At 50.6% G+C, this 27,983-nt stretch overlaps 1 protein-coding gene across 2 annotated transcripts; it reads left to right on the plus strand.

The window, feature by feature from the left end:
• NOL6 (nucleolar protein 6) lies at positions 1-27,880 on the plus strand. Of its 2 annotated transcripts, none has more exons than XM_041422069.1 (26): positions 1-642; positions 723-959; positions 2,241-2,357; positions 2,623-2,802; positions 3,711-3,879; positions 4,649-4,783; positions 4,923-5,086; positions 5,720-5,840; positions 6,166-6,224; positions 6,387-6,488; positions 7,004-7,119; positions 7,498-7,675; positions 8,076-8,198; positions 8,349-8,497; positions 9,218-9,293; positions 11,551-11,691; positions 11,977-12,088; positions 12,302-12,456; positions 12,686-12,849; positions 13,282-13,434; positions 14,588-14,685; positions 15,543-15,667; positions 15,810-15,899; positions 17,975-18,172; positions 26,298-26,399; positions 26,508-27,386. In XM_041422069.1, the coding sequence occupies exons 1-26, from the start codon at positions 637-639 to the stop codon at positions 26,682-26,684; spliced, it is 3,447 nt and encodes a 1,148-aa protein (XP_041278003.1). In that variant the 5' UTR covers positions 1-636; the 3' UTR covers positions 26,685-27,386. The 2 variants fall into 2 exon arrangements, with proteins under 2 accessions (XP_041278003.1, XP_041278004.1); XM_041422070.1 differs by lacking the exon at positions 26,508-27,386 and adding an exon at positions 27,485-27,880 and having other exon boundaries at positions 2-642.
• Positions 27,881-27,983: the final 103 nt, after the last annotated feature.

The raw sequence follows: 27,983 nt of genomic DNA on the forward strand, positions 1-27,983 counted from the left end.
AATGCCCTGGCAACCCAAATCCGAGTCCCGGAGACCCGGAGTCCAGAGCTGCTTCTGTACAGGCCTATGTATCTAATTTATATAACGGGGATATTCCTCCCACTCCAGTAATGTGCACGTAGGATGCCAGTGGCTCCTGATGTCCTTCCCAGTCCCTGCGGAAGCTGGCCAGGAGGATGATGGCTCCCGGTGCCAGCTCCTCCAGGCCAGAAGGGTTTTCCTGGCTCCCGGTGTCCGTTCCTGCCGGCCAGGCCGGCTCGGGCTCTCGGCAGGCCGCATCCAAGATATCCACCCCGATTAAGCATCAAGTACTACAACCGGGATCTGCGGCCCGCAGGCGGGCCCCGCGCTCGCCCGCCTGAAGGCGAAAGCCCGTCATACTAGCCCGAGAGCCGCAGTTTTGGGGTGAAAGGCGGTGATTTCGGCAAACCCGCGGCCCACACAGCCTGCTAGCGGCGCCGCCATTGCTGAGGAAGCCGAGCGGCGCTGCGGACACGCCCCCCATGGGCAGGCGCGAGCAGCGGGGCCAATGGGAAGCCTCGCGCCGTCACACGCGCCCAATAGGAAACGGCGCTCGGCCACCGGCGGGGCGCGCGGTGCCGCACGTGGTGACGGAGGTGCACGTGGGCAGCGGCCATGGCGGTGAGAGGCGGCGGGTGCGGGCCGGGGGGATCGCGGGGCTGATCTGGGCCGAACCGAACCGTGCTGTGTTCTCCCCGCAGGGCTCTCCGGAGGCGGCGGAGGAGGCGGAGCAGGGCCCGGAGCCGGGCCCGGAGCCGGGCCTGGAGCCCCCTGCCGGGGGCGCGGTGCGGCGGGGGAAGAGGGCTGCACCGGGAGCCGCAGCCCCGCAGCCGGCCAAGCTGAGCCGCGCCGAGCTCTACAAGCCGCCGACCAGCGAGGAGCTGACCCAGCTGAAGGAGACGGAGGATCTGTTCCACTCCAGCCTGCTCCGCCTGCAGGTCAGCCGGGGGGACCGCGCACTGCCCGGCGGGGGAGCGCGGGGGCTGCGGGAGCCCGGAGTCGGAGATGGGCTGGCTTATCAAGCTGTCTGTGTTAGGGGAAGATCAGCTGGTAACTACATCTTAGTATCACAGAGCAGTTCGGGTTGAAGGGGCCTTTAAAGATCATCTAGTTTCAGCAGCCCCCCAGATTCACCTTCCACTAGTCCAAGTAGCTCAGAGCCTCATCCAGGCTGGCGTTGAACACTTTGAGAAATGCGGAATCCACAGCTTCTCTTGGCAACTTGTGCCAACACATTCACAGGGAAAAATTTCGTCCCATGTTTTTAATCTAAACTTACTCTCAATTCAGAGCCATTGCCCCTTTTCCTATGCACGCTCATAAAAAGTCCCTCTTCAGCCCTCTTGTAGCCCTTTTAGGTACTGGAAGGCCACAGTAAGTCTCTTCAGAGCCTTCTTTTCTCCAGGCTGAAAAATCCCAATGCTTTCAGCCCTTCCTCATAGGAAAGGTCTGTCATCCCTCTGATCATCTTGGTGGCCTCCTCTGGGCTCACTGCAGCAGGTCCCTGTGGTTCCCATGCTGGGAGCCCAGCTCTGGATGCAGTGCTCCAGGTGGGTCTCAGCAGAGCAGAGGGGCAGAATCCCCTCCCTGCCCTGCTGCCCACGGGGCTCTGGATGCAGCCCAGGACACGTTTGGCTCTCTGGGCTGGCAGTGCCATGGCCGGGGCATGTGCAGCCTCTCAGCCACAGCACCCCCAAGCCCTTCTGGGCAGGGCTGCTCTGGGGCTGCTCATCCTCCATGCCAGATACAACATCTTGCACATGGTGTCTTGTTGAATCTCATGGGCCCAGGTCCTTCTGTATGGCATTCCATCCCTCAGGTGATTGGTGGTTTTTATGAGGATCAGCTTTAGTCTGCTAGCTACTTGCTGTTGTCAGTGGCAGGATCTCTAGGGCCTGGTTTGTGGTGGGAGCTTGTGTGGTTGTTTGCTGCAGCTGATTCTGTCATACAGTCAGCCTGAGAACTATGCTTTGTGAATTACATCAGGGTTTTTTGCCTGGACCTTGGTTGGGATGGAGATGATTGCAATCCAGCACTCACAGAAAATGGCAGGAACTGAACAAACTGCCAGCTCCAGGCAGGATTTAAGGAGAGTTTGGTGTGTCCCCCAGCTTACCAGCTGTCCTTTGCAGCAGGCTCGTGGTTGGTGCTGGAGGACAAGGTAAAAGGAGCATTTCCAGAGTTACAGATGCCTTTGATGGTTCCCTTTCCCCCTACAGATCGAAGAGCTTTTGAAGGAGGTGACATTGAAGGAGAAAAAGAAGAAGAAGATCGATGCCTTCCTCCATGAAATTAACAGCCTGCTGAGCACCATCCCAGAGACTCCAGAAACTGAAGTATGTTCCAGGGTTATGGAAGAGGTGGCAAGACCCCTGTCCTGGATGGGGCAGAAGCAGGCTCTGCTGTTGTTCTGCAAGCAGAGCTGCTTGTAGACTGTATCCCTTAGGGGCTGAAAAATAATATTTTGCTTTTTCTTTGAGGAAAAAGTGGGGAGATTATCTTCAAGCTCTGTGTGCGGCTGTGTGGGGAGCGGGGTCTTGGTCCCTGCACATCTGCTGCTGTTGATGCTCAGAGTGTTTTATGTGTCATATCTGTTCCCAGCTCACTGACCAGGCCTGGCTCTCCCAGGATGTGAAGGTCCCGTTCCTGCAGGTGCCGTTCAACGTCAAGGGAAGATTCCGCTTCGTGCCCCCAGCCGAGCTGAAGGTGGTGGGCAGTTACCTGCTGGGCACCTGCGTCAGGCCAGAGATCAACGTGGACATTGCAGTGACCATGCCACGGGTGAGTGGCTGTCACTGTTGAGTAAGAAAGCAGCACAGACTCCAAGCAGGCTGGTTTGCACAGCAGTAGCTTTAATGCGAAAACTCTTCTTTTTATAGACAGTTCTGATACGTTCCACTTGATTGGCTAATTAACAAAAACACCTTCCTCATAAATGGTCCTTGAGAAGAACAGGAATAAAGAGAATAGGAGAACACCACCTGCGGGTTCTTTATAATAACAGGTTATCATAGTTTCTCTACAACTGCCCAAAAAGTCTCACAAGTCCACTATGAGAAAACTAATTTAATTTTCTTGCTCTCTGACCAGGCTGTCACATCCACAAGTGGCCATGCCACCTCTTAAATGGCTTGGGGCCTGCCAGAGCCCTGTCCTCTCTTGTCCTCCATGACTCCTGCTCTGCCCACTCCATTCCTCAGTGAGGTGACAGCCTCTGGATATGCAGGGTGACTTCCACAAGGAGTGTGTGCTGGCCTCTTGCTCTATCAGAGCAGCTGTTTGATCTTAGTTCCTCATGAGGATCTTCCTTCTCTCTGCCTGGGTGGAACATTGCCAGGCAGATGCATGCTGTTTGTTTTTGTACCCAATTGCACTTCTACTGCAGCTCCCAAGACTGTGTTAAAGGGAGGGAGATGTTTGGAGCCTGGTAGCCTCCCCTTGCTGCCCAGACTTAATTGTAAGAAAAGTTTGAGATCAAGCACACCCTGTTTGGCTGCATGACTGCTCTTGTCTCCTGCAGTCCTGGAGCTCGGTGAGCCAGTATCAAGCTCCTGACCAGCTTGGAGCTCCTTGGTGCTGAGATAGGGCTGCCTGTGGGGCCAGGGGGAGCTGTGGGTACAGGGGTGCCTTGGGATGAACTGAACTTGGCAGGCTGCTGAGGTGGCATTGTCCTGTCCCTCTCTTCCCAGGAAATCTTTCAGGACAAAGATAACCTGAATCAACGCTACCACCGGAAGAGAGCCCTGTACCTGTCCCACATTGCCCAGCATTTCTCCAAGGAGAAGCTCTTCGGCAGTGTGAAATTTGCCTACATGAACAGCAACCATTTGAAGCCCATCCTGCTCCTGAGGCCTCAAGGTGGCACTTGAACCTTGCTGTGGTGTGGGGTGTGACTGGGTACTGGTGTTGCGTGGAGGGTGCTGGTGGTGATCTGATACCATTTAACTCTTCATTGGAGAGGGATCAGTCTGGGGCTGCCATCACAATTGGTGATAAATTTTGGGTGCTTCTCATCTGTTTTCTCTCTTCACCCAGAGTCTAGTCATCAGGGTCTCTCCCCTTCCCAATCCTCCTCTGCAGCTTGGCTGGGCTCTCCAGCCTTGGCCTCGCTGGTTGGCATATCCTGTGGGTATTTCAAGGATTAAAAAAGTAAATCTTACAAAACACACCTGTATCCAGCACTGCCCTTTCTTCCTGCTCTCCCCAGCCCTGTTCCCCACTGTCCTCCTGCCTTCCCGAGGAACCTGTATACAGTCTGTCTCTTCCCTGATGAGATGATGTCCCTGTGAAAGGGGACCATGAGATGCAGGGTGCTGCTTGTTCCCACAGCCCTCAGGAGACAGTTGGCTGGGATCTGGGACAGACATGGCATGGCAAGGCCAGGGCAGGCAATGCTGCCAGACTGAGCAGTGAGGAGGAGGATGGGGCTGGGGCATGAGCTGTGTGACCTCAAGGTCATCACTGGCTCTGGGATGTGGTCACTCTCTGCTCTGAGGTGATTTCCACTGCTGTGGAACTTTGCTGGGAGGGAGGATTTGCCTTTGCCCAGGCTGGGGATGCTCCGTCCTTTCCCAGTTTAATCTTTGACATATCTTCCTCTGGTACATCTTCCCTCGGCTGCTTACAGGAAAGGATGAGAAGATTGTCACTGTCCGACTCCATGCTTGTCCTGACTCGGATCTCTTCAAACCCAGCCGCTTCTATCCCAGCAAGAACAACGTCCGGACCGCCTGGTTCATGGAGCAGAGCGCCCCCAAAGAAGGTCTGGCCTGGGGCTGGGGGAACATGGGGCTGTTTGTTTCAGGCAGACTGCCCCCAGGGCCTGTGGGTGGGTCCATTGCAGCCCTTCTCCTTGGGCAGGCAGTTGATTGGGTCCAACGTGCTGTCATCTCTCCACACAGGAGCCACCGAGCCCCCGACCCCACACTACAACAACTCAATTCTCTGTGACACAGTGATGCTCCCCCACCTGCATTTCCTGTCTAATGCAGCCACGGACTTCCCAGGCATGAAAGATGGCCTGGCCCTCCTCAAAGTTTGGCTGAATCAGCGGCAGCTCAGCAAGGTATGTCCTGTGCCAAGGTGGGCTCTGCCTACCTGGCTAATCTGCCTTTGGCCTGCTCTCCTTCCTATGGCAGAAGGGTGGTGCTTTGATCCTGGTGGGTGGGCTGGTGGCTTGTGGCTTTGCTTTGAACTGTGTTAGGTTTTCATGGATGGTGACATCCATTCGTATTTTCTGAAAAATCCCTTTGCCCAGGATTTTTCTCCTGGGAAGCTGAGAAGCCTCAGACAAAAATGAAAACAATATTATTTCATTTGCTTCTCCTATGTTTGGCTGCTTTGGAATGTGGTTGGAGATTGTTAACCAACAAGTGGTTGTTTCACTGGTTTCATGTGAATTGTTTTGACGTATTGGGCAACCAGTGCCAAGCTGTGTCGAGGCTCTAGAAATAGTCATGAGTTTTCATTATTATCTTTTTAGCCTTCTGTGAGTATCCTTTCTGTATTCTTTAGTATAGTTTAGTATAGTATTCTTTTATATAATATAGTATCATAAAATAATAAATTGGCCTTCTGAGAACATGGAGTCAAATTCCTCATTCCTTCCTGCCACAGGGGCACCCCACAAATACAATACATGGAGGCCCCATCCTAACTTGTGGGCTGCCATGGGGTTGTGGTACCTCTGTTTTCACAGGGCTTGGGGTGCTTCAGTGGCTTCTTGGTCTCCATGCTTGTTGCCTACCTGCTGATGAAGCGCAAGATTGTCAAGATGATGAGTGGCTACCAGGTGTTGAGGAGCACTCTGCAATTCCTGGGTGAGTTTCCAGGGGCCTCTCTGGACAAGGAAAGGTTGCTGTCTCTGCCAAAGCCTGAACACAGTGGAGGAAGGGGGAGAGAGGCGATTGTGGCTTTTCTTTTGAGCTGAGCCCCTGTGGGTGGGACGGACAGGAGGGGATGAGTCAACAGAGCAGGGCTGGATGGTGCACCTTGCACCTACCATCGTAGGGTGGAGGCCAGCATTGTATTGTAGCACTGATGACGTTGTGAGACCTTGGTGGTATTGGCATGTAACCGTGCCACTGTCTCCAGGGGGAGAGATGTGGATGGTGGTGTGACTTGTTCCTTCCTGTCTGTCCACAGCCACCACTGACCTGAGTGTGACAGGGATCAGTCTAGCCAAGGATGCTGATCCCTCCCTGGTAAGCAGCCCTCCGAGGGGTCTTGTGCCTCAGTCTGTCTGTGTTGCCACTGCTTCTGGGGGTGGGATGTGCCTGTTGCAGGGATGGCAGATGGCAACAATTTTGGGGTGTCTTGGTGTATGTGATGCACTGTAGCACTAAGGACCATGTTTGCTTTTCCAGCCTGCCCTGGATGATTTCCACCAGGCGTTTGAAGTGGTCTTTGTGGATCCCTCTGGGCTGGTCAATCTCTGTGCTGATATGACTGCCAGCAAATATCACCAGGTACTGAGCAGATTGTGGTGGCTTCTTGAGGTGCTGTCTTAGGAGTGAGCTCAGAAAGAGGATGGTTAGATGTCTTCAAGGAGGATATAGGACCAAGGGAGAGCATTCATTGTGGTTTTCTAAGCTTTTAGCATCTTCAGCTTTGAAGTTTGGAAGTGAATTTGGAGACTTAAATGTAGTGCTGCCTTACCAATCTTGCTTGAGTGGTGTGGGAAAGTTGTTTCCCTCTTTGTGTGAACTTTTGGGTGAAGCTAAGCAGCTGTTTAGCGGATGTAATTGTTCTGTAGGAGAGAAAAAAAATCACCTTGGTGTCAGGGATATAAAAAGGAGACTGTCTGGCCAGCAGTGAGAGCTGCTTCATGCTAAGGACAGAGACTGGGATCAGGGTGTGCTGCTGACCGTGGAAATGGGCTGGCCTTTGTTGATGGGGGAGCACAAGTGACCACTGCTGGAGGGATTTGCTTTCCTTCTCCCTTTGCATTCATGCTCCTGAGCTGCTTTCCCTCCTTGCTCAGGTCCAGTTTGAAGCCAAGCGCTCTATGGAGATTTTGGATGACCGGATGGTGGATGGCTTTCAGGTGCTGCTCATGACCCCGAAGCCCATGCTCAGGACCTTTGACCACGTCTTCCAGTGAGTCTCACTGTGCTGGTGGGGTAGTGCTGAGGCAGCCTGCTCAAGGACAAGGGAGCTGCTTCCGGCTTTGGTGTGGGTTAGATTTGAACTTACCTGGTGAGAAGTGGCTCTGCTAGGCTCTGAGATAGACACTGGTGCCTCCTTGCACTGAGCTGTTCCACTTCTACTGTCTAGATAGCCTCTCAGAGGAGGGGAACAATCTTTAGGCCTTGGTAACAATGACCAGCATCTCCTGAGATGCCAGAGGGCATTCTTGTAGCACCCATGCTGGGCTACGACCCTCAGTTCCCCATTTTATCCATCTTCTAACATAGCCCTCTCTCAGAAAGGATTTGGTGGCAGAGGTAGGTGACCAGCTTCTCTTCTTCTCCGTAGCCTGAAGCATGTCTCCAAGCTGCAGGGTACCTGCAAGAAGATGCAGCTGCTGAATGAGCTGATGGATCGGGGTGGGAACTACGTGGCTGCAGCCCTGCCCTTCGTTGTCTCGCTGCTGGCACGTGGTCTGTCCCAGAGAGCACAGCTTGTGGCTCACTCCCTGCCCCAGATCCCGGAGGTAATGCAGCTTGACAATGACACTGCATCCTTTGCAGCTTGTGGGGTCTCAGCTGTTTCTTGTGGCACTACAGAGCACAGGGAGGCATCCCTGCTCACTGGGGAAGGAGACAGGCTTGTCTCCCTTGTTGGGAATATGGAACCTGAGACCATGCCCTGGCCTGTGGGATGCAGCTGTGTTGCTTGGTCTGGGCACAAATCCTGGGCCAGTAATGAGGAAGGATGAAGACAGCTTTTCTTGTCATTGGGGAGACCTATTAGATGAGACTTTCCCTGTCTGTACTTGTCTGGGCACCTGGGAGAACATAGCAGGAGGTTCATCTAGCACCCCAATATCCCAGCAGCTGCTGCTTCAGAAACCTCATCTCTCCTTGTGCCTCATGTTCCTCATTTTCCCACAGTGGCCAATTGATGCTGAGCCCCCAAAACACAAGGATGTTGGGCCCTTGACGTTTGGTCTCCTGTTTGTCCCAGAGTTTGCTGCCAGCGCACTGGAGAAGGGTCCTCAGGCTGATCACCCCAAGGTGAGGGGAGCCCTGCTTGTGCTGAGTAAGGGCAAAGCTGGTGCTGTGCTGTGGTTGCAGGCAGCTGGGAGGCTAGCTGGTGATCTTGGGAAGGTTTTGTTTGGCCCAGAAATGACCTTTGTCCCTGCTCTGGTCAATGTCCTCCCACAGGCATTGGAGTTCCGGACTTTTTGGGGAGAGAAGTCAGAGCTGCGTCGGTTCCAGGATGGCAGCATCTGTGAGGCTGTGGTGTGGGAGGCCAGCACTGTCTCCCAGAAGCGCCTCATTCCTGAGCAGATCATCAGGCACCTGCTGAAGCTGTAAGTTGCACTGAGCAGCAGCTGTGAGTTGCTCCATGTGTCACTCCTGCCATGTGTCCTGTCCCTGGTGACCCCATTGTCAGCTTCATGCTTCTGGGATGTTGTGGGTTGTTTCCGATTTGTGAGATCGTTTTAGTTATCCTAAAGCTGTGAGCTGCTTCCCAAGAGTGGGTGGGAAGGCCAAGCACCTGGTGCTGTAGCCTCTGCTGGATGTAATACAAAGGGCAAGGAGACAGCTTGGTCCTGCCCTTACCATGTGGATGGGATGCCAGGGCACTCCTCAGAGCTGGAAGAGAAGCTGTCTGGACCCTGCAGGACATTTTTGTGAAATCCTCTGAGACCTTGCAGTGGTTCACAAGATTGTGTCCTCCCTATGGCATTGGAATGCCTCTGCTGCAGTTTATACCATCTGCCAAAAGTGAGGCCCTCTTGCACAGAAAGGAGGGTTTGCCTGTGCTTCTTTGTCCTGACTTGAGGAGGGGTCTTGTGAGGGAAGGCTGCACACTGGTGCCTTTGGCTTTGCATCCTGTGAAGCTGCACAAGTACTGGTCCACTTTGGGTGGATTACTTGGGCAGGGAGGAATGCACAGAGGTTTGTCTTTTCACCAGGGCTTCCTTTGGAGAGGGATTGCTCATCCTTGGGCTGACCCATGCAGTGTCAATAGGGTCGATAGGCTGGCATGCTGTAGCTCTGATGTTCTGTTGTCTTCTCCTATATAGCCACGCGGATATTCCTGAGTCCTCCATCTGCTACACAGGGGCCCTGCTGGAATCTGTGATCAGAATTGGGAAAGAGGTACGATTGCTTCCCTGGTGGGGCTGGGGCTCTCTCCAGGAAGAAGAGCAGTGAGGGAAGGGCTGTAGGAAGATCATTTGAGTGTCATTGAAGCAGCTGGGTGGTCCCGAAGAGAATATAGTATGGGTAAGGATCTGCCAAGTCTTTCATGGCAGCCAATGCATAGGTGCTGAAATCCTCTTGCTTTAGCATCCCCCAGATCTCATTTTGCCCTGCTAGCACCCCATTGTCCTAGTCTCACTGCTTCTGCCCCTGTCCATATGCCTGAGCATATATTACTGTCCCACAGTGCTCCTCTGGCTGCATCTCTGAGGTACTGCATCCTTCAGGACATGGGCCAGACAATTCTGTGCTGCCCATCCCTTAGGTGCAGCTGGCAAACCCAGGGAAAGGATCTTTCCTGGCATATTGCAAAGTGCTAGATTGTGCTCCGTCTGAATGTGCAGCTGAAACAGAGAAACTCCACTTTCAGACAGAAAAGATGCATCTCAGAGGCTGGGAAATGTCCCTTCTTACAATTTCTGCTTTTCAGCTTGTGAAATTAAAGTCTGGAGATGAGCCATGAGCACTTTGGCACACTTTATTGGTCTTTTTGTACTGATGCCTTAGGGTTTTAGTGTTAATATTTTTCATATATTTGTAATCCTGCAGTTCTGTATTGTATAACTCTAAATTCCATGTAGAGTGTTAGCTGCTGTATTCACATTTTGGTTAGACAAAACAATTCCTCTCTAGGCCTGGGAATCAGTGATACCTTACTGTCTCAGGCCCTGAGAAATGTAAACAAAAGTGAGTTGGAGAGGGAGTAAACTTGGAGTAGATGTCTTCATTACCTGAAGCTGTAATTGGAAGATTAACCCCTAATGTGTAAATGAACCAAACTTATAAAAGTATGAAAACCCATTACCCATCGTCCACTTTTAGGTGTAGTCCCTGAGGGGGGCTTCATCTGCCTTAAAATGTACCTGAAGGCCCTTCAATAAATATAACCACTTTTTATTCCCTTAGTTTTGTCTGGCCTCCGTTTTTAGGTAGTCCCAAAAAGGTATCAGTACAAACAGCTCTTTACCTGGTTGTTGAATGGAGGAAGAAATTGTTTCCTTTCCACTTTTTTAGATTGAAGGAGCATACATTTGATGGAAAGGATCTCCTGTGCCAGAACCGACTGTGGTCTTGGCAGAGCTGGGTGTCAGATTTGGGATGAGGTGCTGGTTTTCACAGCCTGTTGTGTGGTGGGGCAGGAAGGTCTGTGTGCTGTCCCTTCAGGCTGCTCTGGGGTTAGCAGGGTTGATACACCCCAGTGTGGTAGGGGATGCATTTTCCTGGAGCCTGAGGGGTGCTTAGGGGTTCCGTTGTTGCCAGTCCTTGAGGAACAAAGGAGAAAGTTTTTGTTGAGTGTGAGGTGATGGGTGCAGGGCACCTGCTCCTCCAACTGTTTGTGTGCAGGCAGTTTGGGGAGCCAGCAATGTGAGGATGTACAGGATGAAGGCAGAGGAAGGATGCAGCCACAAGCAGGAGGGGGTTTTGTAGTTCAGCACACCCACAGAGGGTGCTGCTGCTCCGCCACAAAGCCCAGGTCGGAAAACTCCAGCAAGGTTGGCTCGTTGTATGACTCAGCTGCCTCTGAGCTGGGTGGTTTGGTGTCACCAGTGTGTCCTCCCTGACAGGTCAGGCTGCTCTGCTGTTATCTGGGGAGGTGGAAGCAGTAAGGGCAGCACAAATTCTCCTTCTGGTGCTTCTCTGCTGCCCTCCACAGGGTTCCTGTGGTGCTCTGAGTGTTTTCTGTCTTTGCTTTTGCCATGTGCCAGAGCTCTGCCTTGGCTAAGGATGTAGTCAGTGGAGTTTTCTGTTAACTGCTGCCTCTGTTAGTGTCATGGTAACTCCTGGGGAGACAGTAGCAGGGCTCTCACCTTGCCAATGTATTGTGATCTCTTCATTCCCTGATCATTCTTGGCTTCTCCTTTATTATAGTGATTGCTGGCAGTACAGCTCTTGGTGCTGCCTTAGTGCCTTGCAAAAGAAATAATTTTACTTGCCTCTGGGATAGCTGTGGCTGCTGGGGAGTTGCAGACAGCCTTGCCCTTGTCTTTTCTCTCTTTTGTACCTTCCCATTTTGCTGAGTGCTCTTGCCAGGAGCTGCTCCCGGGGGTGGCAGCGCTGGCTCCTCAGAGCTTGGATGTGATGCCAGCCTATGAGGGAGGTAAGATGAGTGCAAGAGCCGGAGAGGTGCTTGGAAAGACTCGCTGTGTGTCCGCAGGCAGGGGGAACAGGCGAGGAGGCCCTGGTCAGTGTTGTGTGCTCCTACGATGACCTGAGCCGCAAGCTGTGGAACCTGAAGGAGCTGCCGCTGACGGTGACGGCTGTGCAGGGTGTCCATCCAGCCCTCCGGTACACAGACGTGAGTGTCCAGGGGCATGGCCATGCATGGGGGTCTGCAGGGAGCTGGGCTGAGGGAGGACTGAGAAGAGTGAGTCACTCTCTGCTTTTGTGGCTCCTGAGAGCCCTTAGGGCAGTATGGTGCTTCTTCTTTGCTGTTCCATCCTTTGGGCTGGCTGTGCACAAGCTGACCAAACCCTCTGTACTGGAGGGCTTTCCTGGTGTGGGAGATTTGAATGAGGGAATATACATAGCCAAGAGGTTTCTGCTCCCTGATCTCAGTTGCTGGGTGGCTGTTCTCTTTCAGGTCTTTCCTCCCATTCCTGTGAAGCCAATTTATTCCTTCCATAACAGAAGCAAGCACTTGCTGCTTCCTTCAGAGGAGAAACCCTGCCCGGCCTACATAACCCCTTTGAAGAGTAAGTGGGGTGAGATGTGAGTGGGAGATGATATGGTGGAGTGAAGTGGAGGCAAGCATCAATCCTGCCTCTGTTACTGCTGTGTGCTGCAGGCAGGAGCAGAACCCTGTCTCCTCGTGCCCTTGTGCTGTAACCTGTAGTTCCAGACACCCCTATCCAACATTTTATTTCTGTGTGGGATTCACTGACCTCCTGCTCTCCCTTTGCCCCCAGTCATCTGCCACATGGAAGGCAGTGGCCAGTGGCCACAGGACAAAGGAGCCATCAAGCGCATCAAGGCTGCTTTCCACCTGCAGCTGGCAGAGCTCCTCCGGCAGCAGCACCAGCTGGTTTGCAGACCTGCAGTCACCCACACTGACGTGTACAAGGTAAGGGGGCTCCCGGAACCTTGTCCAGTCCTGACCTTTTCGAGGTGGGGGGGCCATGGCAGTGGTCCCACTCTATAAAAACAATATTTGGATGGTGGGCCTAGGAAAGAGTGTGGCGAGACTGGATTGATGTCAGGATGCTGCTGTTGTATCCCTGAGGGGCAGCATAACACACATCATGCTGCTTATGTCACCATCCAGCTTAACTTTGCCTTGTGTCCCATCTCAGGATGGCTACGTTTTCCGTCTCCAAGTAGCCTACCACCGGGAGCCCCTGATCTTGAAGGAAGTGGTCACTCCGGAAGGGATGCTGAAGTACCAGGACACAGAGGAATCTCGGCAGCTGGAGCTGGAAACATTGCATCTGCCCTATCTAACTAGCTCACTGCATGGGTAAGTGAGGTAGAAAGTGCCTGAGAGGTCAGAACGTGGGACATGGCTGGAAACCCGCCTGGAGTGCCCTTGGATCCTGGAGGGTGATGGTGGGTAGAGGAGCTTGCTGGGGGAAGTGGCCCTTCAGCCAGCCTTGTGAGAGGCTCTTTGGAAGGATTAAGGGAAGGATGTGGGTAGCACCAGTTCTCACCCTGAGGTCACTGGTGTGAGGAGACAAATATTAAAATGCAGTACACTTAGAGGGGAGCATGAGGCAGCATTTTCCCTTCTTCCCGCAATATCTCAGCATCTGCTGAAAGTTCTGTGCTTGTGATGCTGTCTAAGTGTTCCTTGCAGATTTTTGTCCTTCTTTTCTTTCTTGCAAAATGCCAAGAGGCTGTTGTGGGTCCTGGGGTGTGTGTGCTGAGCAGTGGCATGTCTCCCTCCTCACAGGCTCCAGCAGCAGCACCCTGTGTTTGGCAGCACTTCCCGGCTGGCCAAGCGCTGGATCAGCGCCCAGCTCCTGAGCGACAGCATCTCTGAGGAGTGTGTGGACCTGCTTGTGGCATTTCTCTTCCTCCACCCAGCTCCCTTCACACCACCCAGGTGAGGATGAAGAGCCCAGACTGGCGTGATGGTGGTTTAGTGCCTTCCATTACATGGCATGGAGGAAGAGTGGGATGCTGCTCAGGTGGGAGGTGTTGTGAGGGTTCACAGCAGGGAGCATGAGGCCCCTGTGCTGACACAATACTGTCCCAAGTCCTGTTGGGACTTGCCAGAGGTGATGGAGGCACTTAGCACTGCAGGGCTATGGCTTTCCCTCTGCTGTGCACTGCAGAGAAAGGGGGAGAGCAGGTAGGGCTGGGAGTGAGTGTCCTTGTGGCCTCTAGGTGCTGGTGGCACAACTGCAGGTGTCTTGTGCCTTCTGGTGGACTGGTGAGGCCCCTTGTTCTGGGGGTGGTGGCCAGGAGAAGCAGGGTGAGGGCTGTGTTGTGGCCACCAGCATGCTGGGTCTCCTGGGTTCCCTGGGAAGGATGTTAGGGTAGTGATGGCAGCGCCAGCCTCCCCCCCTCCTGGAGAAGGCTTCCAAGGGAAGGATGAGGGGTCGGACCCTGTAAACTGAATGGAGCAGTGTGTTGGTAAATCCTGGTCCCTGGCAGACAGATGTTATGGAGCCCAGAGGAAGTGAAATGAAGTTAAAGGAAATGTTTTTCTTCTGTTTGGAGTTAAAAGGTTACTCTGCCCTGCACTTGCGGTGCAGTTTCCTTTCCCAAAGTAGCAGGAACAACAGTCTGATGCTTAGAATGCTTTCCTGTCTCCCAAAATAATAGAATCCCCATCTTCCCAGCTATCTGGCTTTGTGGATGTGTCATGTTGCAGGGGAAGAGGCGCTCTGGGAACTTGGCTGGTGTTCAGACCTGTACCAGAGATGGGAGCAGCCTTCTCTCCACCCCCTCCTTGTTCCAGACCCAGGAGTCTGGGTGGAAAGAGGATCAGGAGATTGGGCAGCTGGGAGGGGGTTGGGGGGAACTATGATTTACGTTTTGCTGGTTTCTTTTTCCTGAGGAATGAGGGGAAAGGGTGAAAAGATTTTCCCTGGAGATATGGAGAAGGGGAAGTGTCTCAAATTCATTCTGAACTTCCCTTTCCCATCACAGATATCCCTCGTTGGGCTGCATATGGGTTGGGCCTTCACTAAGTCACCCCCAAGTGCAGCCCTTCTTGCTGCTGATGTTGAATTGTTTTGTTCCGTCTGCAGCTCTCCACAGGTGGGGTTCCTGCGCTTCCTCAACTTGCTGACAACCTTTGACTGGAAAAACAACCCTCTTATAGTCAACCTAAACACTGGCCTCACAGGTGAGCAGGCAGTGGGTAGGAGAGCTGCAGCATGAGATTCTTGAGCCCTCCTTGATCAGTGCCTGGCTCCACATCTCTTGGATACATCATAGCTTGTGCTATGAAAAGGAGATTTTCCACTCCCTTGCTCCTGTCCTGTCATGTTTCACTTGCCTGCAGGATGGGTTTGGTTGTGCCATGTGTGGTTTTCTTTTTTTCCCTGCCTGCTTCTAAAGAGATGGTCTCAGTGATGATGCTCTGCTGCTTCTGGTCTTGTTGAAATCTGTGACAAGCATGGGTGGTGTTGGATGTGGTGTTGTCTTTGAAGCAGTCTTTTCCTGCCCTCTAGTGTTTTGTCTGTTGATTGTCTTTTGGGTATATGCTGGAGCCACAGGAGACCATGGGATTGTCTTGGCTCTGCAGAGTTATGGGGTGGGGGAGATAGTTACACCCAGCTTTTAAAGCTGATTTATAAAAAAAGTAAAGGTGTTAGGGAGAGAATTGGGTTTTGAAAATTAATATTTTCCTAAGTGCCCTCCAACTTATTTTAATGAACTAAAGAGCTTTTCCCCACTTGAGGGGAAATAAAAGACAAAAGATGGAACACTCTTTGGATAATACAAACTGTCACTAGCTTATAATGTGAATTTCCAGCTTGTGTCAGTCTCAGTACCTACCATGCCTGAGCCCACCCGAGTGGGTTTAGAGCAAAGGTCCATCTAATGGTAGCGAGGCACAAGCCCGAGGTGAAGGAGCTCTGGTTTCACATGGACTGTGGGATCAGAGGGTGCTGCCTTTTCCTGGCTGTGATGGGGCTGAGGAGGTCAGAGGGCTGTGGATGGGGCAGAGCATCTCACCTGTCTGGCTGTCCTCTCCAGAGTCTGACTGCACAGAGATCAAGAACAAGTTTGTAGCAGCTCGCGCTCGCCTCCCGGTCATGTTCCTGGCCACCCCCAAGGACCAGTGGAGCTCCATGTGGACCCGGGAGCGTCCCTCAGCACAGGTGAGCTGGGCCCTTTGTCCTCTTGTCTCTGGTGGCTGCTGGCTTGGGGCAGTTCTCTACTCTTAGAGCCCCTTGAGGGAAGGATGTCCCTGTTACATCCAAGACTGCCAAGTTTTACCCTCTGACTTCCTTCCCTTCCCAGATCCTGCAGCGCCTTGTCCTGCTTGCCTCAGAGTCTCTCCGTGCCCTGGAGGAGCAGCTCATGGACCCACTCAGGGACCAGGATGTGAAGGTAACCTGCTGGGGCAGCAGCAGCACAGGGGTTTTCAGGCTCTGGCCAAGCAGACTGGGCTTTGGTGGTGGTTGCTGGCATGTGTTAGGAGGTTTCAGGCTGTGGCCATGTGGTTGCCCTGTAATATAAAGCTGCAAGGATGGGAGGAAGGAGGCTGGTGTCCCTCTATGCCACCCTGCTTCTGGGGGACCCAGCTGTGCACTGCAGCTTGGGGAGAGTAGAGCAAGTTTATTTTGTATTCCCTAGTTTTCTTGGGACATGAGCGAACCCACAATATTCCTCTGCCGAACCAGTTGGTGTGTCCATGACCAGATCAAATGGGTCCTCTGGGAGACTGTTCTGGAATAGCTGTGGAAATCTGGCTTGCTTGCTCAACTCTAACCAGGCTCAGGGTGTTGAAGGTTTTGGCAGAACAGTACCAGGCACTTAAGGAGGATTTATTTTTTTTTGTTATTTTGGTTTGTTTGAGTGGAGGAGTAAAACCCTATGGAGTTTAACCCTCTTCAGTTTCTCAGTGATTTCATTCTTTAAGTAAACTAAAATGTCCATTGCTGTAATGGATTTGATAGATGTATATTTATTTGCACTTTGAAGGGAGATACACGTGTTTTGAAGGGTACTTCGTTGGTGTACCACTTAGTGAACCAGGAGATTGAATATCAAAGGACTAAAGAAGCCAAGCAGTGGTTAGATATGGCAGATTCACATTAGGGACAAAAAACTCCAAATGAAAACCAAAACCAGAAAGCAGCACATACAGTGGATTTTTTTCTGCCTAAGCAATATAAAAAGGACTTACTGATACTGCTTTCTGTTCTGCTTTATTTTGCACTGGAAATATTATGAGGTGAAGATGTACTTGAGACAGTAGCAGTGTATGTTACAGGGCTGTGAAGGAATGAGGCATGGTCCAGTGTGTTGCAGTCACAGTGCTGGCCCAAGACTGAAATTCAAGAGGCACATTGTGAGCTTGGGATGGTTAGCTTCTAAAACAAACTGTTACGTGGCCAGAGCAGCCTCCCAACACCTTCACTCAACATCCTTGGGACATCTTCCTCCCTTCCATTGCAGTGGGAATGTTTCTCATTGCCATGGAATCTCTCTGGTCCGTTCCAGTGTGTGGAGGCCTGTCATGTTCCTTAGGGATAAACATGGGATGCTGTTTCCAGGGCAGAGCTTGGGGCAGGGAGGAGGGAAAAGCCTTTCCAGTTCACTTTGGAGTTGCCTCCTGTGTCTAAGAGTGCTGGAAGCTGTTTTTTTTGTCTTTGCATTTGGGTCCCATGGGGGCATGCCTGCTGTCATGAAGATGCAGACATGGGTTTGCTCCCAGGGCACACACAGGACGCCATGGACTTGATCACTGGGTGAGACAGGAGGTCTCTGTGGAACAGAGCTAGGACTGACTCAGTGCTGGTCACTGATGTTCTTCATGTGTGTTCTCCCTGGCCTGGCTATAAACCAGTTCCAGGCAGTGGGTTTTCTTCCATTGCCAAGATGAGCAGTGTCCCATGCCTCTGTTCATGTCTCTGCATCATTTGTTCCATTTGAAAATGTACACATAGTTTTAAGTTTTTTCCATTTTAATACAGCTGTATCCACAGCTAGATCCTGCCTGTCCAAATATTTACGTGTCTGGGATTGCTCCCCTCCATTAATGGGGTTTTGCTCTCCCCCTCTGTCTGTTTGATGGAAAGTGCTGTTGCCCTCTGGGGCAAATCCTGATGGACAGATGGGGCAAATCCCATTATTAAACAGCTCCTTTGTTCCCTGCATGTTGTCCAGTTCCTGTTGGCTTCTTGATTCCCCTCTTCATCCTGAGACTGCCATGTGCAGTGCAGTTACCTATCTCAGCTCACCTCTTTGTTCCTCTCTCAGTAGCCCACCCCACTAGCATTTACTCAGATAGGCTTCCTGGGGTCTGTGGCAAACTTCTAACATTAATCTCACAAAAGTTTTGTCTTTGGTTTACTGCTTCCTAGGGAGAAGGAGACAAAATGCAAACAAGGACTTGGGAAACCTCTCTTACCTCTCCTGCCTGCTTGTGTCCTGTATTGACTGTTTGTTTCTCCCTGCAGATGGTCTTCCGCCCTCCTTTGGACTTGTATGATGTCCTGATCCACCTGAATCCAAACCAGATTCCTCGGCTCCTGGAGAGCGTGGACCGGCCGGTGAAATCGGTTTCCCGTGGCGTGGTGAAGAACAGCTCTGCCACGAATATTCTCTTCCCTGTGGTGGAGTATGACCCTGTGCAGTTGTACCTCCAAGAGCTGAGGGTAAGCACGGCCTTTTGGGGAGGCAGATGTGGTGCCTGAGGGGGAGTTCCCCTCTGGCTTATGGATTGCCTGTGGTGCAGGACATGGCTGGTGACATCTTTAGGTATTTGTCTGGGATGGGCATTGCTTCTCCAGCAGAAGTCCTGGTGAATACCTCTCCTCCTGCATGGAAGTGGGGGTGCTGCTGTGATGTGAGGATAAGCTCAGATACAAACCACTAGGAGCTTTTGCTGAAGAACATCGTATTCAGCACAAAAGTGTCTAGGCCATTTGTCTCCAGTTAGTTAACTCACTTTTCATGGCTTCTTCCACTAGTTGGTGTGCATGATGGGCAGTAGCCACATACAATTTCTGGGGGGAAGTAGAGGTATCCATGACATGGTCCCAGTAAGCTTTCTGCTGTTAGGCCAGTGGTTGTGTGAGCCAAAGGAAATCAGTATTGGTCACAGAGTGGTTTCTCTCTGTTTGGCCGCATGCATAACAACAGAGGAAATTGTTAGTGTGGGAATATGGAGAGCATCAGTACCCAAACTCATTGACCCATCTTCTTTTCCACCATAAGGCCAAGCCAAAGCCTTGGCAAGGGGAGAGATATGCAAGGTCCTGGATGATAGCAGTGATCCTCCCTGGATCTGGACAGCCTGTGCTTTGCAGTTGTGCAGCACCTGGCACTTCCCAGCTTCAGATGTGGTGGCTGGGTTAAATGTTAATATTGGATGTGCAGGGAGGTGGGATTGTGGTGCCCTCTTCTCAAAGCCTGCCTTGACTTTGAGGTGCCATCATCCCTTACTGATAGGAGTGCTGTGAGCAGTGTCAGAACTGTAAGCATGGGCATCTAGGCTGGCTGTGGCAGGAAGGGGCCCGTGGGGGTCTCTTGTCCTGTTCCCCACTCAGGACAGAGCCAGCTTTCATGTTAGAGCAGGCTGCACAGAGCCCAGTCCTGCTGGATGCTGTGTGTCTCCAGGGATAGTGATTTTCTGCTTCCCTGCCCCGATGTTTGGCCACCATTGAAAAAGTGGTGCCTGAATTGAAACTCCATTTTAGGCTGGAAGATTCTGGGCCCTTTCAGTTCAAGCTCTCCTTTCACCTTAACTAGGTGCCTTAGGAGTTGGGCAAAGAAAACTTGCAAGGGTTTCTTTGAAGGTTTCCTCATCCTGGGCACAGCCCTGTTACCCCCCAAGTTGGTTGGTTGCATGCCAGCCCCAGTACATGATAACCTGTGCCCATGGGAATCTGCTGTGGCTTCAGCAGAGCTGCCAGCTCTGCCAAGGTGTAAGCTTATTCATCCTGTCACCCACAGCAGCCTGGGACAGTCCTGGGTGGTGAGGAAGTGAGAGACAGGTATGTGTGAAAGGCTTCATGAAATTGAGGAAGACCACAAAATTGTCACACAATTTCCCTGCAAAAAGCACTGCTTCCTTAGCTGGAAGGACATTTGGGAGAGGAGGTGCCCAGTGCTCTCCTCCCTTTGAGAAGGAAGGTAGACCTTGAGGTCCTGCAGATATGTTCTAGAGAGCACTGGGGGATTTCTTGGGCAAGAAAGAAGGGGAGAAGCATCCTTCACAAGGGTTTTAAAAGGGAGGTGGAAGCAGATTTGGAACTGCTTGCTCTTTCACTTTCCTTTCTGGTGTCTGAGGAGTAGTATCAAGACCAGCCCCTTGCTTTTCCATGATGAATGTTTGACCTGCTGCCGTGAAACCTCAGCCAAGAGGTGCAGATGTGGGTAGGAAATAGAATTAAGTCTTCTTTTAATCCTTCTCTGCCCAGTGCTGGAAGTGGGTTCTAGAGCTGAACAGAGCTTTTCAGCAGCTACCAAGGTGCTGGAGATGCATAGGGACAGAGCCTCTGTCTCTCTGAAGGGGTCAGGGCTAAGCAATTCTCGTGGAAGCCTAAAAGAAAGAAGAATGCTTGCTTGAAGAGAAACTGGAGGATGCTGGATGAGCTGAGTGGGAGCGCTGTCTCTTTGGGGAAGCTTGCAGCAGGTCTGGCTGTAGATTGAGGCAGCCAATCAGGAGGCTCGTCGGGGTTTATAGGGTTTACTTTTATGCATCTAGAGAAACTGATGTCAGTAAGTGGATGTGGAAGTTAAAGGTAGAGAAAAGAATTTCATTAATCTTCAGGCAGTTATGATTTATGTGGTCTGGTCAATAGTGACATCCAAATTGCCTGAATTTTTACTGCTTTTACTGCCTGTTTTTATTAATACAGGTTATAATAGAATGGGTATTTGGTTTGGTCAGGTTGCAAACTGTAGCTGCTCCTAAACCCAATATGCTAACATCCCAGTGAAGAAAGATGGATATGAGCAAAGGTCACATTGCTTGTTGGCAGCAGTGTTGATTCTCTTAGTGTCCCTTGTTCTTTCACGTGAGGGTTCTCAGGAGGGAATAGGTCAGGAACTGGTTGCAGCATTCTCTGAGGAGTGAGCTGTGAGCCAGAGAGCCCAGAATTTGCATCTCGGTCTGGGGGGCTTTTTTTTGTCTTTGAGGCTCTTAGATATTGTTTTTTCTCTTGTGGCTATCATATTGGAGGTATCTTCCAGTAATAGTTTGCTTGTCATTCATAGCATCCAGATCAGCAGCAGGCAGTCCTGAAGGAGCTAGTAAATATCTGCTTTTCTAGGCAAACAGGTGTTTATTTTCCTGGAAGAGTCTCAGAGGTGATGCTGCGCATGGTCTCAGAGAATTCAGCTGTATCCAGTTAAATTGGAATGCCTCAAAAGCTGATTTTGCACTGCAGGACCACTGCAACCTGCTGATGCTGGGCTGTCAGTAGAAGCTACTCCATCCATTAGAAATTACCTGACTTCATATCTCAGTGTATTGATGCTGTTGCTTCAAGGCAAGACCTTTTCAGTGACTTTGGCTTTGCTTGGTAGCCTCTCCAGCACCTTTTTATTTCTGCTTCCCTGGCTCTTGCTGCTCTAAGCAGTGTTCAGCTCTTCCTTGTCCTGTGGGCTGGAAGCCCTGGGGGTGATCCAAACCCTGCAAGAAGTTGATGCCAGAAAGGAGTGTGGTGACAGCAGTGAATCCTTCTGAGAGGACTTGGATGAGAAGGCAGTTTGGATGCAGAACTGACTGGCTTTGATTCAGAGTAATTTGCTCTCTCTTAACAGCACAAACCGCAGAATTGAGCAACAGGGCTGCAGCCATGGCTGACAGTGCAGCCATGATGGGTTTGTAGCAACAAAGGGAGACATCTGCCTCACAGATGCTGTGGGATTTTGTGTTCTTCTCTGGGCAGAAAAGAAACATCTGCCATTTACTGAGAGTTACACAAAAACAGGATTTAAATGTCTTGGTGTTTTGATTGAATTGAGAGGGGCAGGGAGTGGCTTCTTCCCCTAGTTCAGACTGGTAACCAGGAGATCCAGTCTTCTGTGCAGCCTGTTTGCCCCTGTTCTTCTAAAGTCAAAGGGTTTAGCAAGGCAGTAGTGCTCTGGAGCTGAAGGATTGCTGTGTGCCTTTTCCAGGGAGCTTAATCAGAGTAGAAGATGAAAGGAGAGGAACTGCTGAGTCCTGACTGCTTGAATTTTTCCTGCTTCAAGGAGATGTGCTGCAGGAACTGGCCTGAGTTGCTCTGGTGCCTGGGACGCTCTGGGTAGAGATGAAAGGCTGGCTGTGGGATTCAGGCAGCAAATTCTTAAATTCCAGAACAGATCTCATAGAGAAGGCCTATTCTGTGATCCTGTCCACAGGAGAAGGCTTTGCAGACAGACACTTCTGAGGGAAAGCAGGTGCCAGACGTCCACAGAGAGGGCTTCCCTGGAGATTCAGCCCATCAACAGCCTCCCTGCCACTTACAGTTCAGACTGCCTTATTGAGCAAACCCTGGGTTGGCTCCTGGTGGGGATTCTCCAGCAAGGCTAAATTAAATTTAAGTGTCTGGAATGAGGCTCCTATTGAGTCTCCATCATGACTGCTGATCTGTGTGGTGGTGGCTGTGGAGCTGCAGAATGCCCCTGTGTTTGCTGGGGATGTGGTGTTAGAAGGCTCAGTCCATGCAGCTTTTGCTCCAGGGTGACTTGGCTGTCCTCTGGACTTGAGAACATCCAAAGGACATGGATTGTGGATGTGCTTGCCTTGCCTGTCTGCCTGCATTATGGAGCTCACAAAACCAAAGGCTCTGACCACCTCCCTGAGCTGTTCAGTCATTGTGGGGTAAATTGGGTGAAGCTGCCTGTGCCATGTCCATCTGTCTGTCTGTTATGGCTGTAATAGACCTCACATTTCTTACTGGGTCTTTGGTCTCACCAGGTCACTGGTGGGATGTGCTGTCATGCACTGGGAGTTAGCTTTCTTGGGCTGTACCTGCCAGAGGAAGAGCTTGTGGCAGAGAACTTGTCCATCTTGTGAGATCTTTTCTGGGTGGACGAGCAGGAAAATGCTTCCTGCTTTACAATAAACATCCCTCTAAAGTAATGTTTCGCATTTCTTGCACCTTAAGACAAGACCTATCAGGAAGACTTGGAGACCTTTCCTTTCTTCCTCCCATGGTGTAAAAATGTCTCTTGCTACTGCATGTTAGAAAGGAGTTAATGATAATAAAAATTCTCTGTCTCCTAAAACATGTAATGTAGCTGTGATTGGTGAAATCTTTCCAGGTCAGTCTGCTCCCTTCCTGTTTTGACTGACAGGGCTGACTCCTTCTATGGTGACACCAGGTACACAGGAGAAGCTGAAAAAGCTCTGTGGGCTCTCATGTCGGGCAGGAAACTTCCTGTCTAAATCTGCACCTTTGGAAGGGCAGAGGTGTCAGGAAATCAGTCACTGCTTTCAGGGCTGCAGAGCTGCCACCAGACCCTTAGCATAGTGCCCTGGGCTGAGGGTGGGTACATGTGTGTGTGCCCACTTGCTCAGTGGGGCATGAGGCCCCCATGCTCCTGGGGTGAGCTGACAGGGGACTTGTGGCTGCATTTCTTCTGTGTTGCTAATGCCCTCCCAGAGGCTGTGCAGGGTTTGTCGTGTAGGAAGTGACAGCAGACTTCTGTCTCAGTGATTTGGTGGATTGACAGGTTTGCTGATGGAGCCAGGAGGACATGAGTGGCTTCTTTCCTTTCCATGTTTCTTTCCTGCTGCACCAAAGCCCAGGACAAGGATGTGTGTGTAGCTCCCAGGTGGAAAAGTTTGCTTAGTTTGAATTAAATTTGAAACCTTTTATCAGCTGAATCCCAAACCTAAGGGTTTCCTTTGTCTTTTAAAAGAAAGTCACATAGATAGCCCCAGCCTGGGGTTACTTGGACAGTGCTCCTTGCTCTGTTGGGTCGTGGAGGAGGCTCTCTCTGTGTCACATAACCAGGAGCATCAGGGCAGGTCACAATAGGATGACAGAGACCTCGAAATGTTAACCACAAATGTAGTTGTTTGTTGGAAGTAAGTAGCTTTAGTAAGGTTTTGCACTGGTGGGTTCCTTGCTAAGAGCACTTAAAATGCTCTGAGCACTGAGCAAGTGTTTATTGATGCTTTTGCCTGCTGAGCTGCTGTTGAACCAGGAAATACTACTGTAGGACACATTTTTGTGTGCAGAGACCTCCTTAAAAGGCTCTTCCAGCATCTGTGATGCAATTCTCTTTGTAGAAGCAGTGAAAAAACTGGGTGGATAAAGGGCCAGATGGAAAAAACCCTATCCCTAAAAAACAATGTAGCTACTTAAACAATAGATACTTAACTAGCAGCAAGATACTTAGTAGATACTTAACAATGTAGATACCTAACAGCTAGTAGATATTCAACTAAATTTCACTTAGCTCATTGCAAAATCCACGCTTCAGATGGAGCTGCTTAATCTGGTAATCACATTTTAGATCCAGGCATTGTTTTACTCACTGCATTTCTCCACCCTTTTCATTCCTATAACCCAGATGGTTTCTTACAGAGCTTGTTCTAATCTTCTTCCAGGTGTCATATACACCTTCTCCCTGGACAATGAGACGTCTCAAAATTGAAGCCCTGAGCCTGTAGGTCACCCATATCTCTGTGAGATGGGAACCAGCTGTGGGTTGTGTTGATGGCAGGGATTTCCATGGGCCTTGAAAGCCGAATTGCAACCAAAGATAGAGCACCTGGAGAAGTGAACAAATGTAGTCCCTGCCTTTTCTCCCTTTTCTCTGAAACTTTTCCTGGAAGAAGGTGTTTGCAGGCTCAGACAAGTCCAGTGACACTGGGCAGAGAACATGGGATGTGGAAAGGAGGGTGAACTGTTTGCTTTTACTCCCCAAGCCTCTGAACAAACAGCAGTGCAGTGACTAATACACCTGACCCTTTAAATGCTGCCATTTCTCAAGAACTCCACAGCTCGGTGGGCCAGTTTGAAACACTGTCACGTGGACAACTCTGGGAGCAGGACAAGCGCTGAGATTTTGAATTGGATGCCATCCTTTTAACATCTGCCCTCTGCTCCCTGCTGTCTGGGGAAAAAAAACCCCTGCTGGGTATCAGGCCAAACAGTGGTTTTATTGGGAAATTAGCTGAGCCTGGGAGGTTTTTTTTACTGCAAATGCTCCTGGCTTCTGTCCAGCAAGATGCATCTGTAAAAAATATTGTTCTCACAGGGAGCATCGCGTGGCGCTGAAGACCTCGCCCTGTAGAGTAGCTGGGCTCTTTCAGGTTCTCACATGTCTGCTCCCCTTTGGTTCAGAAAGCTGCACCTTGGCAGTCAGTGTGCCCTGAGCTTTATTACCCTTCCTTGAGCTTTCCCTCCCTCCCTCTTTGGCTAAAAAAAGAGAAGTCTTCCCTTGTTGACTGAGCTCTGAGCAGAACCTGTTGCTCTCAGTACAGAAATGCCAGGGTGGATTACCTCTTTCTCAATGTATTTTTAGGCAGTGGTTTTTCTAGCCAGTTTGCTGAAATAATGCCTTGACCAGGCTTGCCCCTATGAAACCCCATGGAGTGGGATGAGTTGGTAGTTCTTGGGATCTTTCCATCTTGATGACCTGATTTTGTTGCCCTCAGTCCAAACTCAAATCTCTCTGAAGATTGCAGACAACACCACCCCTCCTTTCTTATCAGGTCTGTATTCTAAAAGTGCCACCTCGCCTTTTTGGATCACTGGTAACACCAACCCACTCTACCTTTTTTTTCCTACTGCAATCCCAGTATGTCCATACAAGAGTCCATCCAAGCTTTTCTTTGATGTTGATTTTCTTTTCATGCACATCTTCATGAAAACCTCATGATACAATGATGCCAGCAGAGACCTCTCTTGGTAAAAGCTAGGAAACAAAGGTGGTGGAGAAGAAGGCTGAAGAGGGAGAAGAGGATCTGTATTCCGGGCAATAATTTGTTCCAAGGCTGGTGAAACCCTTTGCAGACACTTCTGTACTGATGCTGGGGACTGTTTGCTCAGCCTGGTAAATACATCTTGTTGCCTGATGTTGATCTGCACCAAGACAAAGGTGTATCAGGGAGCAGCTGCTTGGCTGTCTTGGTCAGCTTTTTCAGGGTACACATCTCTTGGTATCAGCACATTGGGTGGTGAGCTGTAGGGCCAGACTTTTGGGTTCAAGAAATTGCTTGCACACAGCATTGTTTCCTTCTGCTGTGATGCTCATCTGCCTCCTTGCAGCCCTGGGAATCCAGCTGATGTGGGCTTGGGGGAAGCCAGACTGGGCTTTAGTCATCCCTTTGTGACACATCTCTCTTTGATCTCTGCTGCCCAGCACCACCAAAGGAGATGCTCACTGACACCACTGTTGAAACACAAGGGGCAAGGAGGACAGATTGCTGCAGTGCCTCCTTTGAGCTTTCCATCTCTTTCCACCTCACAGAACATTGTGTTACTTAAAACCTCTGCTCTAATGTTTCCTTTTTGGATAAAGTGCTGATAGCTCACGTGGGGTTTATCTTGGTGGAAGAAGGAGCTTTGATACCTTGGTTGCACAGGTTGCAGATCTTGAGGTGCTGGTCTCTGGTTGGTGCCATGAAATGTACCGTGGCAGGACTGCCTGCTGGGTAGGGCCTGCCTCTTTCTGTCTCGTGCATTGTAAAGTTTTGCATATGGTTGCTGGACACTGGAAAAGTACATCTTGGTAGTGCCAGGTCAGCTGATGGAGGACCACAGTGAGGGACACTCAGTGGGTTGTCTCTGAGGGGTCACTGTCATTAACCTGTGTTTGTTTTCTACCCAGAACGCCTTTGATGATCTTGCCTTGTTCTTCTATGACAAGCATGGAGGGGAAGTGATTGCAGTTCTGTGGAAACCTTTGAGCTTCCAGCCTCAGCCTTTTAAGGTGAGTTTTTGTCTCTGCTTTAAGCTTTGTGTTACCTTTATACCCTGAAAGCTTGAAGGGCTCTTTTTATTTTTCTGTATGGTAATTTCTTTGTCCAACTCTCATCAGCTCCAAAGCGCTTTGAGAAATGGAGGTCATGGTTCTGTTGCTTCTTGGAAGGGGAGAAACCAAGACACAGATGTGGCCACAGTGTCTTCAGTCATCAGAACTGAGAAGGGAAATAGACTATCCCATTCTTGTGGCTTTGGGATCTTACCAGAAATACCCAACCCACAAGAAGCTTAGGTCCAGAGTGCCCATGTCGTCGTTGATGCATGGAGCTGTTTTCCAGCTGCACTGTGTGGGTTGGCAAACCCTAGAAGTGGTTAACCAGGTGTGAGGCACGCTGGAGTGATTCATGCTGCTTTCTATGAAGGAAAGACGCAAAGAAACCGGTTACTCATGGCTCAGAGCTGGCAGCCCAGGCTCTTCTGTCAGTCTCTGGTGATTTATCTCCCCTCTCTTCACGGCCAGAGGGCATTGGCCATTCTGCCTGGCTGCTGTTGTGAAACCCAGTTATTGAGTGGTGAAACAGAGGAGGAGGTGCTTGCATCGGAGCTGAGTCTGGCTGGATTAAACACAAGGATTTTGTTTTTGCCACTGTTGGAGCCAAGGATATCTTCCTACCTGAGGTCTTGACACCCACCAAAGAGCAGAAGCAGCTCTTACTCAGCCTTGTGCTGTGGTCCCTTTTGCATACTCCTTGTGCCCTGCTTATCCAGGCTCTGCCATGCATCTGCACACTTGTCATTCCACCATGCCCCTGGCCATTGCTTTGCTTCCTGACTTCCTCACAGTCTTTGGACTGTGGCTCCAGGGTAAACCCTAAAAGGGGCTGGAAGGGTCACTTTTGCACTTTGTTAGCTCTAAAAATGAACACTGACAGTGTTAGAAGTAAAACTTGTGGAGCTGGGTGCAGTGGTGTAACAGGGTTTGGATGTGACAAGGCAGGAGAGGAACTTACTTCTCTTACTTGGGGCTGGAGAGGTTGCACTGCAACTCTGAGCAGGTCCTCCCATTCATGCAATGTTTTCTGTGTCCTGCAGGTCTCCAGCATGAGGGGAAGGAAGGTGACAACTCTGAACAACGAGCTGGTCTGTGTTCCCAATGTGGAGGCAATTCTGGAGGACTTTGAGATTTTGGGAGAAGGCCTGGTCAAAAGTGTGGAAGCTCGTACAGAGAAATGGACTATCTGAAACCACTGAGAGGTGTCAGAGTGGCCTCTCCTCAGGCAGTTTGTTCCTTCTGGGTCTGTTCCCTTCTATAAATCGGTCCTAGAAGAGCCTTTTAGCTTCCCAGTACTGTAATCCAGTACTATATGTTTTACTCTATTTATCTTTATATATATGGTTCAGAAAAGCAATGGAACCTGTTATTGTTTTCAAGAATACAAATGCCATTTATTTCGAAAAAAATATAAAGATGGGATAAAGTTTTTGAAAATATTCCTGTTTCTTGTTCATTGTAGGAATTGGAGATGTGTTCACATAAAAATGTAAAGGTCTGAAAAATAGGGCTGAAGTGTGCAATGGAAAGGCAGTTTCC

Source organism: Onychostruthus taczanowskii, unplaced genomic scaffold (genome assembly GCF_017590055.1).
Source record: "Onychostruthus taczanowskii isolate IOZ18803 unplaced genomic scaffold, ASM1759005v1 scaffold70, whole genome shotgun sequence".
Classification (NCBI taxonomy): Eukaryota; Metazoa; Chordata; class Aves; order Passeriformes; family Passeridae; genus Onychostruthus; species Onychostruthus taczanowskii.

Excerpts from the sequence above, each read along its gene's own strand:
- NOL6 (XM_041422069.1), top strand. Across the intron at positions 2,358-2,622 it reads CAGAGACTCCAGAAACTGAA|CTCACTGACCAGGCCTGGCT; the intron begins GTATGTTCCAGG and ends ATCTGTTCCCAG. Across the intron at positions 4,784-4,922 it reads GCAGAGCGCCCCCAAAGAAG|GAGCCACCGAGCCCCCGACC; the intron begins GTCTGGCCTGGG and ends CTCTCCACACAG.